A 14145-nucleotide genomic window follows, 5' to 3' on the forward strand; every position below is an offset into this window, starting at 1 on the left:
GTATTACGAGCAAATGTTATTTTACTGTACACACACTCACATGCACTCACTCACGCACGCACGTACGCACGTACGCGCACACACACACACACACACACACACACACACACACACACACACACACACACACACACACACACACACCTATATATCACTCTGCTAAAATAGGCCTCTCTTCTGTGGAGATGAGTTACTGCCGTCTGACACAACAATGGTCACCTGTTTTCCACACAAACATATAAAGCGTCGCCAGTACAACAGCAATCCATATCTGTACAACTGAGGTCAATAGGAGCTATTTTCTCGCTTGACCGTTCAGTTTGAAGGGCTTATGTTTCTATCAAGAATCTGGTGTTTGGCTTATACTACCCAGACACATCTGTGCTGCCAATAGTGACATACTTTGGTCCCAAAAATGTTGAGCTATGAGCACAACTGAATTGCTTGAAAAAAGTGAGCTATCTTGAGTGTGCAGCTGACTTGAGCTGTGTCAATGTTATTTACTGCAGTCATCGATATAGTGGCTGCTCAATGCTCAACTCTCTAAAGAAATATCTTTGGGGTTGATTATAATGTTTAATTGTGAGACAATGCAACAGTTTAGTGTTCAACAATGCCTGCCATGACCTCAGTGCCCTTATCTGATCCAGTCATGGTGTCCAACCCTCCTATTAGTGAAAAGCCCCACCACAGCTGTTCAAAGCCTCTCCTTCCCACAAACTAGACAAGGGCATCAATTCATTACCGTGGTAATCTAGCGGGCTGAGATGCGGCGTTGCACACGTCCTAACTACACTCTTCGAGAAAAAAAACACTATCTAGGAGAACCCTTTAAATAACTATTTTTGGCTCCAAGTAAGACCCTTTTGGGTTCCATGTAGAAGCCTTTCCACAGAGGGTCTACATGGAACCCAAAATAGGTCTATCTGTAACTAAAAAGGGTTCTCCTATGGGGACTGCCGAAGAACCCTTTTGGAACCCTTTTTCTAAGAGTGTACAGGACCAGTGAAGTCTAAGGCATTCTCACATATTTACAACTACCCATAACCCCCCCCCCCCCCCCCCCTAGCCCCCTCTCGAGGATAGGTGCCAGGTTTGAACTTCTAACCGTGTCCCCTGCTTCTAAGATAGTGTGTCACATAAACTGTTCAGAGCCACAGCACCCCTGCATGGGTCAATTACAATGGGTGGCTGGGGGCGGTGGGTGTTAGTCCTCTATATGGCTGGCATGCCTAGGGTAATGTCCCCTCATTGTCTAAACATAGTGCAGGTGGGCAGGGGAGCCAAGTGTTTTGCTATATAAGTAACCAGGGTCACTTTTTAGTGTTCTCTCAAGAGTAAGTCAACAACTGAGAAACTCCTAACACAATGGTAAGAATGACACCTCCTTCACTCTCTCCTCTCAACTTGTCTCCATCTTCACCTTGAGGTTAACTAGGTGTCTCACTTCTATGGTGTCTAGGATGCTGAGAGTTCTTGGAGTAGCTAAACTTACTTCAGAAGTAGACAGCTGTTAATGTTTTTAAATGCATTTATTCAAACTCTTTTAATAGCCATGTAGTTTTGTGACTGGATGCTGTGTTCTGTAGCTCAATGTAAGATGTTCATAGTTTTGGTTGTGCATTTGAAATACCTTCCAGTAAATGATAACCTATTATTATTATTTTATGAAATATAACAGTAATTATATTAGTACTGTTATATTACTGTTATATTACATGATACTGTCAAAACTTCATAATGTCACTGTATGCAATCTGTATCAAAATGTATGCAAGCTGTTGCTATTCATCATAACATCAAAGAACTTGTCATTTCCTGTGTACCGATGTAGGATCTTATTTTGATCAAACTGTTGCAGGAGAACTTTACATTGAAGGACATGTAAAAATGTGTAGTGTATTTTAGGTTTAAAAAGGCTTCTGATGTTCAGAAATGTCTAATTTTAACTTTTAGACTTGATTTTCCCTTACGAAAAAATGTACGAACCCCAACAATAATGTCCATTAATTATAATCCACATACTGTAATAATTCACATTTCCTGTTGCTGTAGGATTATTTTCCTGCTGTAGCAAACTGGCTTAAATTAAGATCCTACCTCTGTATCTCAGGCACCCAAGAAGGCAAAGAAGAAGGCAGCAGAGGCCAGCTCCAATGTGTTCTCCATGTTTGAGCAAGCCCAGATCCAGGAGTTCAAGGAGGCTTTCACCATCATGGACCAGAACAGAGACGGTTTCATTGACAAGAGTGACCTGAGGGACACCTTCTGTGCTCTGGGTGAGCTAAGGCTAATGTTAGTAACTCCTCGGGAGATTTCCCTTTGCATTATACAAGGGGTGGGTGAGGTTATCATCCTTGGAGAAGTAGTTGCGCAAGGGATAATCAACAAGGGCTATGCGTTCTATGGAGAATAATGAACGACACGCACGTGAGTGGAACTAACCTTCCACGTAGATGCATTTTTTTCCAGAGAACGCATAGAGCCCCGGGTTTACTATCCCTTGCGTAACTACTTCTCCAAGGATGTGGCTACAATGTAACACATTTGGCGCTATAAATGCGTTAATTTGCTCCGGATGAAATGTGTTCGACATCCACTGAAGTAGCTAGCAAGCCAATCAGACAGCTACAGTAGTTACCTTGGTAACCAAACCGACTTGCTAGTTTAGCTAACCAAACCATCAGCCCTAACTGCATAGGTGTGCTAATGAGTATGCACGACGCAACGTGCAGTGCCTGGATACAGAAGTAGCTAGCCAGTTAGCTTGGGTGCTTGACTGCCCTTGTGAGATCAGAACGTTCGGGTCAACCCTACACATCGGCCATGCGCTCTGAACGAGCGACACGTTTTGATTTTAGGAACAGACAATCTGACAGCACAGTTGCAGTCACCAACGCTCTGGATAACATAACAGCCTAACCAGCTCTGCTAGGGCGAGTAATGTACAGTGAGCTGTTTATCAACTTTCAAAGCAAAATTACTTCCCCATTGTTCCTCAACTGTAGTGTATTATATACCATTTTGTTGCTCTGAGTCTCTACTTTTATCCAATGTAAAAAACACAATTTCAAATGTTGCTACATAAGACCGATTTGAGCCTGTCGGTCACATATTGGCCATATACAGAGTACCACAAACCCTCGCGTTGGGTCATGCGTAAGAACAGCCCTTAGCCATGGTATATTGGCCATAAACCACACCTCCTCGGGCCTTATTGCCTAATCTTGAATGCTGATTGGTTAAAACCGTATTCCAGCTGGTGTCAATTCCACAAGTTACCACTGGCTAAATCTGTGACATTAAAATGCCTGTTTACTCTGTTCAATTTGACTGCACAATCCACTGCCTCATCAGCCCAGCCAAGCAATTTATAAACTTGATCTCCATTATAAAAATCATCTAGACATTATCTCACATTTCTTTTAGACTAACATCTAGTTTTCAACAGCAGAGATCTGTATAAAACTTGCTGTCTATCTCTCCAACATTTGCAACATTGTTTCAATATTCAAATTCGATTTCCAACTGTCCCATAGTAATGACGGTGTCGGGAGTCGGGATGACACAGACAGGCAGGCAGCGTTTCTCAGCCAGTTGAAATCATGAATCTGCTGCATCCTTTTTATGGATATATACAAATAAATAAAACAAAACGAAGTGCAGCTAGTTTGCAGTCTTTCCAGCTTCAGTTTGAAGTAATCGTGTTAGCTGTGTTGTTGGCTAGGTCTTCTGAACAACAGTGTCCTGACGAGTGAGAAAATGTTCACGCCTCATTATCTCATTGTTATGGATGTTTATCTTGTGGAAGGATGAAATAGTCTGAATAAATTCATAAAAAATAACATTTTTAATCAATAATGTCAATCATTATTTGAATATGTTGGTAACCCGTTGTATAACAGTGATAACAACACCCGTGCCAGTAGGTCCTCCAAACACCGGCTTATCGGGCAGTATCACTTAATTATAAACGGGTTATCAGCGTAATTATACCAGTAAATACATGGTATATGGTCTGATATACCATGGCTTTCAGCCAATCAGCATTCAGGGCTCAAACCACCCAGTTTTATAAAGGGAAATAATGCACACTATAATGCCCTTTAAGCCAATCAGAAAAAAGTATTCAACAATGACATGGTTTAGAGTAGTTTAACACACCCTCTCTCCTCCAGCTATCTCCAATGAGACTGTTCTAAAATGTATTTAGAGAATGACTGATCCAAGCAACCATCTCTGACCATAAGACCTGTGCTGCTGTACTTTCCCACTTTCCCCACCTGTCACGCCCTGACTTGAGAGAGCCTTTTTATGTCTCTATTTTGGTTTGGTCAGGGTGTGATTTGGGTGGGCATTCTATGTTTTGTTTTCTAGGTTTTTGTGCTTCTATGTTTTGGCCGGGTATGGTTCTCAATCAGGGACAGCTGTCTATCGTTGTCTCTGACTGGGAATCATACTTAGGCAGCTTTCTTTCCCTGTTGTATTTTGTGGGTAATTATCTTTGTTAGTGGCACTATAGCCCTGTTAAGCTTCACGGTTGTTTTGTTATTTCTTGTTTTGTTGGCGACATTTTATATAAATAAAATAAAATGTATGCACACCACGCTGCACCTTGGTCTCCTTCCAACGACGGCCGTGACACCACCTGGTCATGTGAGTGATCCCAATGAACTCTGACCTGTATCTCTTCCTGTCCTGTGTGTCTCTGCAGGCCGTCTCAATGTGGGTAATGATGAGCTGGACGAGATGCTGAAGATGGCCCCTGGACCAATCAACTTCACCATATTCCTCTCTATGTTTGGCGAGAAGTTGAAAGGTCAGGCAACACCCCTGTATGACCGACTAGGGCTTGCACATGTCATAGTGCATCACATGTAAACAGAAGCATTGTGGCTAGTTAATGCTTTACGACAATCATATATATTCAGACAGAAATTAAGAACTAGAATTATGAGGCAAATTACTACGGTATTTTCCTTAGTGACCTTTTCCCACGGTGCACTGTTTAGACAGACCAGCTGTATGTCTGAAACATGTGTCTTCTCTCAGGTACTGATCCTGAAGAGACCATTATTAACGCCTTCAAGATCTTCGACCCCGAGGGACAGGGAGTCCTCAAGGGAGAAGAGTAAGGATTTTACGAACTCTAATAACATCAAACATTGAAACAGTACCTGTAGCTCTTTTCTCATAAAGTTTTCATTCAATAGCGTTTTCTGTACATTTGTTAAGCCATCCCTTTAAATACGGTGTACCTTTTTTAATTAAATTTGTCGACAGACTCAAAATAATACATTGAGAGAACTGGGTCAGAATATAGGGATCAATAAAATAAAGCCATCTATGCATATTCGTCTCCGTTTCCGCACCAACTGGTAGATAGTCTGATCATCTAGATTATTTAGCCACATTTTTGGTTTTGGAAAGTATGTTTTTAAATTTTTTTTTAACTGTTTGGAGGGCCTTTATGCTCTAAAGATATTGATAAATACAGTGGTTTGATTTATACTGAAATTTTCATATTCAAGTTCAATCCATAAAATATTGGAAGGTGGAGAAAAGTTTACAATAGGGGTTGAACAATAATCGTATGCATCTACCCTAATTCTCACTAATCATGGAACTGTATTACAATTGTCCTGTTGTCATGAACAGTGAGCCAGGCTCCAGGTTTAACCTGCTACGTGTGGTCTGAGATCCATAATGATTCAATTAGGCTACATGTCCCAAATTATTATCCACTAATGCTAGCGACCCAAGAAGAACATGACAGAGGAAAGAACTATAAAAGGAATTGAATGTGGTGAAAATAAATGTATGTGGGTTTTACTGACAGTGGCCACTGATAGTGCCTAATTTTTAACATGATGCAAATTGTGCAAATAAAACAGAAAAGCCTGGGCATATAATTAAAACATTCAAAAGCGCATACATCAATTTGGCAAGTTCAGCCCTACAGAAGCCTATAGCTTGGGTCTCCAAATTTCGTCCAGGCAAATTATGAGGGCATACAATAAAAATTCTGAATAACGGCACAGCTATTTATATTCTATTTCACTGTGGAAAAGGGGCCGCAATAGCCTACATGTCATGTTGATATGATTTTCAGTTTGCTTCCATATGGCTGGTTTCACAATCTCATCTCCAGAGATCATAAGGAAAAATAATCTAAACAATTGCTATGTGTATTTACAATCCCATGTTCCAAATGGATTACACATTTACCTAGCTCTTATCAAGTTGTAAATTACAGTGCATGGAGAATGGTCTTATTTATGTCTGAAAAAAATTAAGTAGACACTTTTTCCACTTAGAACCGGTAGGTTCGCTAGATGTTATTCATGGTTTCCTCTTGTGTAAAGTTGGTGGAATTAAGTCAAGGTCAGAATACAGCTTATCTGTAGACACACCTCTGCCACACCTTAATTTATTCGAGCTCCACCTCAAACAAGTAGTGTGTGAATAGCATGCTATTGTCATGCTTAAATTCAAGGTCAGATTACACATAGAGAGAAGTGCATAGAGAGGTATTTATGTGCCATTCACACGCTCAACTCAGGTTTGAATCAGGGTCTACAGATGTAGGATCTTAATTTGATCACTCTTTTGTTGCCTAACATTTTCCTGCACAGCAGGAATTTCACACTTTGTAGTGTACTTTAGGTTTTAAAAAGTACAAGTTATTAATTTCCACTTTAAAATGTCAGACTTGATTTGCCCTAATGAAAAATGTATCAACCCCTACAAACAAAATGTCCATTCATTATAATCCATATAATAATTCCTATTTCTGTTGCTGCAGGATTATTATTATTAGCCAGTTTGCTACAGCAGGGAAAAAAAATTAGGATCCTACATCTGTAAGTCATTAGCTACACTCTTAGAAAAAAGGGTAATTTGGCTGTCCCCATAGGAGAACCCTTTTGAGTTCCATGTAAAACCCTCTGTGGAAAGGGTTCTACATGGAACCCAAAAGGGTTCTTCAAAGGCTTCTCCTATAGGGACAGCCAAAGCACCTTTTTTTTTTCTAAGAGTGTACTACATACAGTAAGGCATTAGATTAATTTTTAAAAATGACTAGATTCTAATCTATTGAATCTCTCTTTTGTGATTGCTGATAATTATCCATCAGTGATAGCGTCGCTAGTTTTATAGTCATGGATTCTTGTAGAGAAGAGACCTTTTCTTGTAGAATGTTGCAAGTGTTTTTTGAAATAATTAAGGAAGAAAGTGTAACTCCTTGGGGTCAACTCTGTTAAAATAACTCCCTGTCACGTTTGATGTGCTGTACCTAACGAATCATAATTTTCCCTTCCAGTATCAAATATTACATAATGTCTCAGGCGGACAAGTTCACCGAAGCTGAGGTAATGTCCTTCTCTCAGGTTTCTGAGGCTCAGTGGGATTTGGGTTTGGAATCAGTTTTCAGCTGTGCTAACATAATTGCAAAAGGGTTTTCTAATGATCAATTAGCCTTTTTAAAATGATAAACTCTGATTAGCTAACACAACGTGCCATTGGAACACAAGAGGGATGGTTGCTGATAATGGGCCTCTGTACGCTTATGTAGATATTCCATATTGTAGCTGTTTCCAGCTACAATAGTCATTTACAACATTAACAATGTCTACACTGTATTTCTGATCAATTTGATGTTATTTTAATGGACAAGAAATGTGCTTTTCTTTAAAAAACAAGGACATTTCTACAGTCAGTGACTCCAAACCTTTGAATGGTAGTGTACATGTAGGTGGAGTTATTAAAGTGACTATGCATAGATAACAACAGAGTAGCAGCGGTGTAAAAGGAGGGGGGCAATGCAAATAGTCTGGGTAGCCATTTGATTAGATGTTAAGGAGTTATATGGCTTGGGGGTAGAAGCTGTTTAGAAGCCTCTTGGACCTAGACTTGGCGCTCCGTTACCGCTTGCCATGTGGTAGCAGAGACAACAGTCTATGACTAGGCTGGCTGGAGTCATTGACAGTTTTTAGGGCCTTCTGACACCGCCTGGTATAAAGGTCCTGGATGGTAGGAAGCTTTGCTCCAGTGATGTACTGGGCCGTACGCACTACCCTCTGTAGTGCCTTGTGGTCAGAGGTCGAGCAGTTGCCATACCAAGCAGTGATGCAACCAGTTAGGATGCTCTCGATGGTGTAGCTGTAGAACCTTTTGAGGATCTGAGGACCCATGCCAAATCTTTTCAGTCTCCTGAGGGGGAATAGGTTTTGTCGTGCCCTCTTCACGACTGTCTTGGTGTGCTTGGACCATGTTAGTTTGTTGGTGATGTGGACACCAAGGAACTTGAAGCTCTCAACCTGCTCCACTACACCCCCGTCAATGAGAATGGGGGCATGCTCGGCCCACTTTTTCCTGTAGTCCACAATCATATCCTTTGTCTTGATCACATTTAGGGAGAGGTTGTTGTCCTGACACTACACGGCCAGGTCTCAGACCTCCTCCCTATAGGCTGTCTCGTCGTTGTCGGTGATCAGGCCTACCACTGTGTCATCGGCAAACTTAATGATGGTGTTGGAGTTGTGCCTGGCCGTGTCATGAGCCATGAGTCATGAGTGAACAGGGAGTACAGGAGGGGACTGAGCACGCACCCCTGAGGGGCCCGTGTTGAGGATCAGCGTGGCAGATGTGTTGTTACCTACCCTTACCACCTGGGGCGGCCCGTCAGGAAGTTTAGGATCCAGTTGCAGAGGGAGGTTTAGTTCCAGGGTCCTTAGCTTATTGATGAGCTTTGAGGGCACTGATGTTAAACACTGAGCTGTAGTCAATTAATAGCTTTCTCACATAGGTATTCCTTTTGTCCAGGTGGGAAAGGGCAGTGTGGAGTGCAATAGAGACACCACGTCCTGATAATCCGTCTGGCCCTGTGGCCTTGGGAATGTTGACCTGTTTCAAGGTCTTACTCACATCGGCTGCGGAGAGCGTGATCACACAGTCTTACGGTACAGCTGGTGCTGTCATGTATGTTTCAGTGTTATTTGCATCGACGCGAGCATAGAAGTAGTTTAGCTCGTCTGGTATGCTCATGTCACTGGGCAGCTCTCGGTTGGGCTTCCCTTTGTAGTCTAATGGTTTGCAAGCCCTGCAAAATTCGACAAGCGTCAGAGCCAGTGTAGTACGATTCGATCTAGAGCACTGACCCATTCTAACTATATGTACAGGAACCCTATGTACTTAGTGACCTAATGCAGTACTACTGAGTCCCTTGGAGACCATGGCATTTCTTTCTTAAAAGCACATGGATGTGTTCACAGATATAACTCACATGAATATTGCATGTGTGTTTACCATGGCTTGTTTTCATAGCATAAAGCAAAACCATGAGTGGAGATTCCTGTCTCATCCAGGTTTACTCAAAGAAGGCCTTATCCTGACTTGACATGCATGTGTGTTCACTTTTATTTCAACTAAATATACACACCAAATTCAGCTCAAAGTGCAAAAGGGCTAAGTTAATGTATTGTTTCAACCCATGACCTAGCGTGACCGTTGTGTGCTTTACTCGTCTAGGTTGAAGACATGTTCACAAACTTCCCCCTGGACGTCGCCGGCAATCTGGACTACAAGAACCTGTGCTACGTTATCACCCACGGAGAGGACAAGGAGGCGGAGTAAAGGAACCAATCACAACCTTCAAATCACCAGACCAATCACCTCTGACAGCCAACAACACATCATCACCCTTTCGACATCTCACCATTCTGACAATAAAAACATAGTAAAAAGGATTATGGTGTTAACAAGGCATTGTCATTTGAACTCCAAGATGAAGGTGTTGAAAGTGAAGAGTTGATTGGGGTCAGAGGTAATGTTTAACAATGTATTCTATATAAGGTGGGAATATCCTTTTGGATATTTCAGACACCTTCACGTCGCAGGGGTTCACAGAGGTTAAGGGAAGAAGAGTGCCATAGGATACACATAAAACACCATGCTTCAGATTGCCCTTACATAATAGGAGTTTGGTGACTGATTCAGATTCATCCTCTGTCCCATTTGTCCATTGTGTTACAGTACATCACTGTTCAGTATTTATGGAAATTCATAGGAATTCGAGACTCCGATAAGACGAGCAGCAAGCCAAGGTACATTACATTGTGCATGTAAAATACCACAAGTTATACTGAAGATCAACATAAGACAGGTTCTTACATAATTTATATCTACTCAAATGAGGTACAATTTTAAATAAAAAATGTTAAGGCAAATCGTCTCATTTGTGTCTTAAAATAGGCTACATTTACAATTCCATATGTTCACTAGAGCCATATCAATGGTGCAGAAAAAAATGAAGACAAATCCCAATCAGTCAAAATTAGTGAATTTTATGAAAAGAACGTTCTTCAAAATACTGGGCCAAGTCAAACGAAAACAAACACCTTTTTTTTTAAAGGGAACGTACTGTAAAACTGAACCGTTCTCAAAGATTAAGAAAAACAAACACATATGAAGTAATGAGTCATGAAATTGTCAGAGACATGCTGAAGGGAAAGACAAAACAGTTGAGCTGCAATAATAAACTGGTTACACACTCTGCAAATGAGTTGGCAAGGGCTCCACACCCAATATAAAAATGGTCATATGAGAGCATCCAACACACAACCACATTCCATCTCCAATCCACCAGACGTTTATTCTATTCAAACTATTTATAAATGTGGTTTTCAACAGGTGCATAAACATGTAATGTAAAAAATTGGAGTTAATAACTACAGACTGAAAGAAAAGGTGAAGCTAAAAGTAAGATCAACGGGTCAAACTTTATTTTACAGTTGGCTATTCAGCAGCTTCACCGGCCTACTTGTTGAAACATGACTGAAAAGCAAAAGGTCTACCTAGTGCTACAGCAATGAATGTTACCTCAAACCATGTGAGGCGATGTAATCTGATATCAACATGCATGTCCATCTGCTCCAATGATATGCAACAGTGGCAGATACAGTACAATATCCCCTACTGCATCGGATACAAAATCATTACTATAAATATAGAACCGAAACAAAACCAATTTATTTCCCTGTTGTGTTCAAATCAAATTCAAACCATTCAAAAACAGAAAACAAATCTTCTCAAGTCTTGTAAAAAACAAACAGTACAGATATGATCTAAAATCAGTCATGATATTCTTACTGAATACAGATAAAACTGTAATATATGTATCCTACTGGCTATAGTATCTCCTTTTACCCTTGGTAATCCTACAGTTCCCAACAGGAGTATGTCATTGAGAATATGCACATGTTGAGACCAGTACCAGCACCAAAGTTACACAATTACATTTAAATAACATGACTACGATAATGACACAGGCCAAATTCAAGGATCTGAGTAAGAATTCTGTGATTCCATGAGTATTGACTGGTCATCCACTCTGACCTAGAGAACACATGGTACGTCTATCTCAATCTCTTACCCAATCACTGTTCGTATACAAACCATGCTCTACTACACCCCTTGGCAGGACCATCTAATTGCCCCTCCTCCTCACTCTTTCCTCTCCAATCAGCTTTCTGTCTCCTGTGGTGAGAGAGTGGAGCAGGGTTTTGGGTCCTGCCCTTTTGTTTTTAAACATGGGCACCAAGTCTGACAGGATGTCCAGGCCAGAACCAGATTCTAGTGGGTTTTGTGAGAAATGACCAAAGAGAGAGAGAGAGAGAGAGAGAGAGAGAGAGAGAGAGAGAGAGAGAGAGAGAGAGAGAGAGAGAGAGAGGGAGGAAAGGATTGGGGATGGAGACAGAGGGAGATCAATTTAATCTCACAACCAGGACTCTCCAATACAACATAACTTGTCACTGACAGACACAGTGATTGCTTGGAATTGGACGCTGTTGTTTTCTGAGTAAGGGTGTGTGTCTCTCACCGTGAATGCCGATCATGTGCTCCAGAATTAGAACCCTCTCAGCCAGGATCTTCAGAGCCTCTCTCAGCTGCTGCAGCCCCTCCCCCTGGACAGAAACACATCACTACATCAAGTTCAGCTATCAAGTTCAAATTCAGCTTCCATCAGGAACTATATGTTAAGGTCTAATTCATTTATTGCAGTACAATTACGGTATACTGTATAACTACTACTGTGCTACTATTATGACTGCTTTTTCACAAGACTGAGGTATTGCAAATGTGTCTCTGTGGACTATTAAATCATATAGAGGGAATGTGTAGGGTCACCTCAGCCTGGGTATCTTCTGGCTCACCCTTTGGCCCTGGTACACCCTAAAAACAGAAACACAAATGGAAAAAACACAGGTGGTTGGCAAAGATAACAATTTGTATATATGTTTAAAAGCAGTCAACTTTTGTATCCTCACTGTGTACTCACTGGCTGGCCATGTTCTCCCCTGAGTCCTGGGGGTCCCTGTGAGGAGACAGACACTGTATGAGCAATGTCATGTAAAAACTGTACATAGTGTGGAATTCCCATCAATTAGAGTCATCTTTATTCAAGATGGTCACTTTAAAGGCAGCCAAACCTCACCCTTTCACCGGAGTCTCCTTTAAGCCCACGATCCCCAGGCTTGCCTGAGGGACCAACACCAGCCTGGAACACAGAGATAGAATTTCTTGCACTATTCTCCCATTGACATCAATGTATGATTTACAAAAATAACAAACACATACAGTGGGTTCCGGAATTATTGGACCCTTTGTTAAACATGAGATACTAATAAAATTGCTCAGAGAAAGAGATTGTGTTTAACAAGTAAGAAGAACATCTCAAAAAGATAGTGGTCTAAATGATTAGATCCTCTGTTTTCAATACTACAGCCACTGGCGTACCAGACATCCCTGCAGCTCTGGGAGCCCATGCACCTGTCATCAATGTCAATTTTTATTTATTTAATAAATCATTTTGACAGTAACCCTCCAAAAAGTAATTCATAAATCTTTCTCATTTCCATATGTACTAGGAAGCTAAGAGTTTGTTTCTTGGGCTTTAGGAATGTGACTGAAAAAGTGATTCAGGCCTTAAAAAATTTACTGATTTAAAGTAAGGGGATGTCGGTGAACAAATGCCATGGTCAAGAATACAACGGTGCCCGTGTAATTAGTGGAGCTTATTCAGGTGTTCAAAACCGAGAGACTAATTTTTCATAGGTAGTTATTTAGTTGTTTTAGGTGCAATATTGAGTTGAGTTTTAGTTGCAATATTCCATTATTGCTGGTATATCTTGGCATGCTTCATACAAGACTAAGTTTAAATTGTGTGCAGCGCAATGGACATACACTTAGTGTACAAAACATTATGAACACCTGCTCTTTCCATGACATAGATTGTCCAGGTGAAAGCTATGATCCCTTATTAATGTCACCTGTTAAATCATTTTAGATTAAGGGGAGGAGACAGGTTAAAGAAAGATTTTTAAGCCTTGAGGCAATTGAGACATGGATTGTGTATGTGTGCCATTCAGAGGGTGAATGGGCAAAAAAAATATTTAAGTGTCTTTGAACGGGGTATGATAGTAGGTGCCAGGCGCACTGATTTAAGGGTGTAAAGAACTGCAACGCTGCTGGGTTTTTCACACTCAACAGTTTCCCATGTGTATAAAGAATGGTCTACCACCCAAATGACATCCAGCCAATTTGACACAACCAGCATCCCTGTGGAATGCTTTCGACACCTTGTAGAGTCCATGCCCTGACGAATTGAGGCTGTTCTGAGGGCAAAGGGGTTGCAATTCAATATTAGGAAGGTGTTCCTAATGTTTTTTACACTCAGTGTTTAATACACAATGTCTCAGGAAAGTCTGGGTTGACTAGCCGTAACATAAATGTAAATCCGAGACCCTGAAATGAGTATGATATGTTATGTTTGGTTATATAAGATACTAGGTCACTTAAGGCAAAAACGAAAGGAGGGTGCGAACATCTAGCAACCCAAAGGTTCTCATTACAGACAACTTTAGCATTTTAGCAACTACTCGCTACTTTGCAATAACTTAGCATGTTATCTAACCCTAACCCTTTTAGCTAACCCTTCCCCAAACCCTAATCATAACACTTTAACCTAACTCCTTACCTGAACCCTAACCCCAAACCTAGCTAATGTTAGCCAACTAGCTAACGTTAGCGTTAGCAACCTATCCACCTAAAACGTTAGCCATAACAAATTAGAACTCGTAACATGTC

General features: G+C 41.0%; 2 protein-coding genes across 2 annotated transcripts in view; one reads left to right on the top strand and one right to left on the bottom strand.

The window, feature by feature from the left end:
• The first annotated feature begins 1231 nt into the window (after positions 1-1231).
• Positions 1232-9747, top strand: LOC110533592 (myosin regulatory light chain 2, ventricular/cardiac muscle isoform). The gene is made up of 6 exons (XM_021617957.2): positions 1232-1371; positions 2114-2279; positions 4715-4819; positions 5053-5131; positions 7322-7370; positions 9529-9747. The coding sequence occupies exons 1-6, from the start codon at positions 1369-1371 to the stop codon at positions 9631-9633; spliced, it is 507 nt and encodes a 168-aa protein (XP_021473632.1). The 5' UTR covers positions 1232-1368; the 3' UTR covers positions 9634-9747.
• Positions 9748-10327: 580 nt separating this feature from the next.
• Positions 10328-14145, bottom strand: part of LOC110533591 (collagen alpha-1(XXVI) chain) — a 79528-nt gene continuing 75710 nt past the window's right edge. Inside the window, exons 11-15 of the mRNA XM_036990000.1 lie at positions 12494-12556; positions 12338-12373; positions 12187-12231; positions 11879-11963; positions 10328-11631 (exon numbers count right to left, since the gene is read on the bottom strand). Of these exons, the coding sequence (XP_036845895.1) occupies positions 11486-11631; positions 11879-11963; positions 12187-12231; positions 12338-12373; positions 12494-12556 (375 nt within the window). The 3' untranslated portion in view covers positions 10328-11485. The remainder of the gene's footprint in view (positions 11632-11878; positions 11964-12186; positions 12232-12337; positions 12374-12493; positions 12557-14145) is intronic.

Source organism: Oncorhynchus mykiss, chromosome 10 (genome assembly GCF_013265735.2).
Source record: "Oncorhynchus mykiss isolate Arlee chromosome 10, USDA_OmykA_1.1, whole genome shotgun sequence".
Classification (NCBI taxonomy): Eukaryota; Metazoa; Chordata; class Actinopteri; order Salmoniformes; family Salmonidae; genus Oncorhynchus; species Oncorhynchus mykiss.

Bases quoted from the DNA above. Each gene is read 5' to 3' on its own strand.
- LOC110533592 (XM_021617957.2), top strand. The intron at 4,820-5,052 runs GTCAGGCAACAC...GTCTTCTCTCAG, and splicing joins GTTTGGCGAGAAGTTGAAAG to GTACTGATCCTGAAGAGACC. The intron at 5,132-7,321 runs GTAAGGATTTTA...TTTCCCTTCCAG, and splicing joins GGAGTCCTCAAGGGAGAAGA to TATCAAATATTACATAATGT.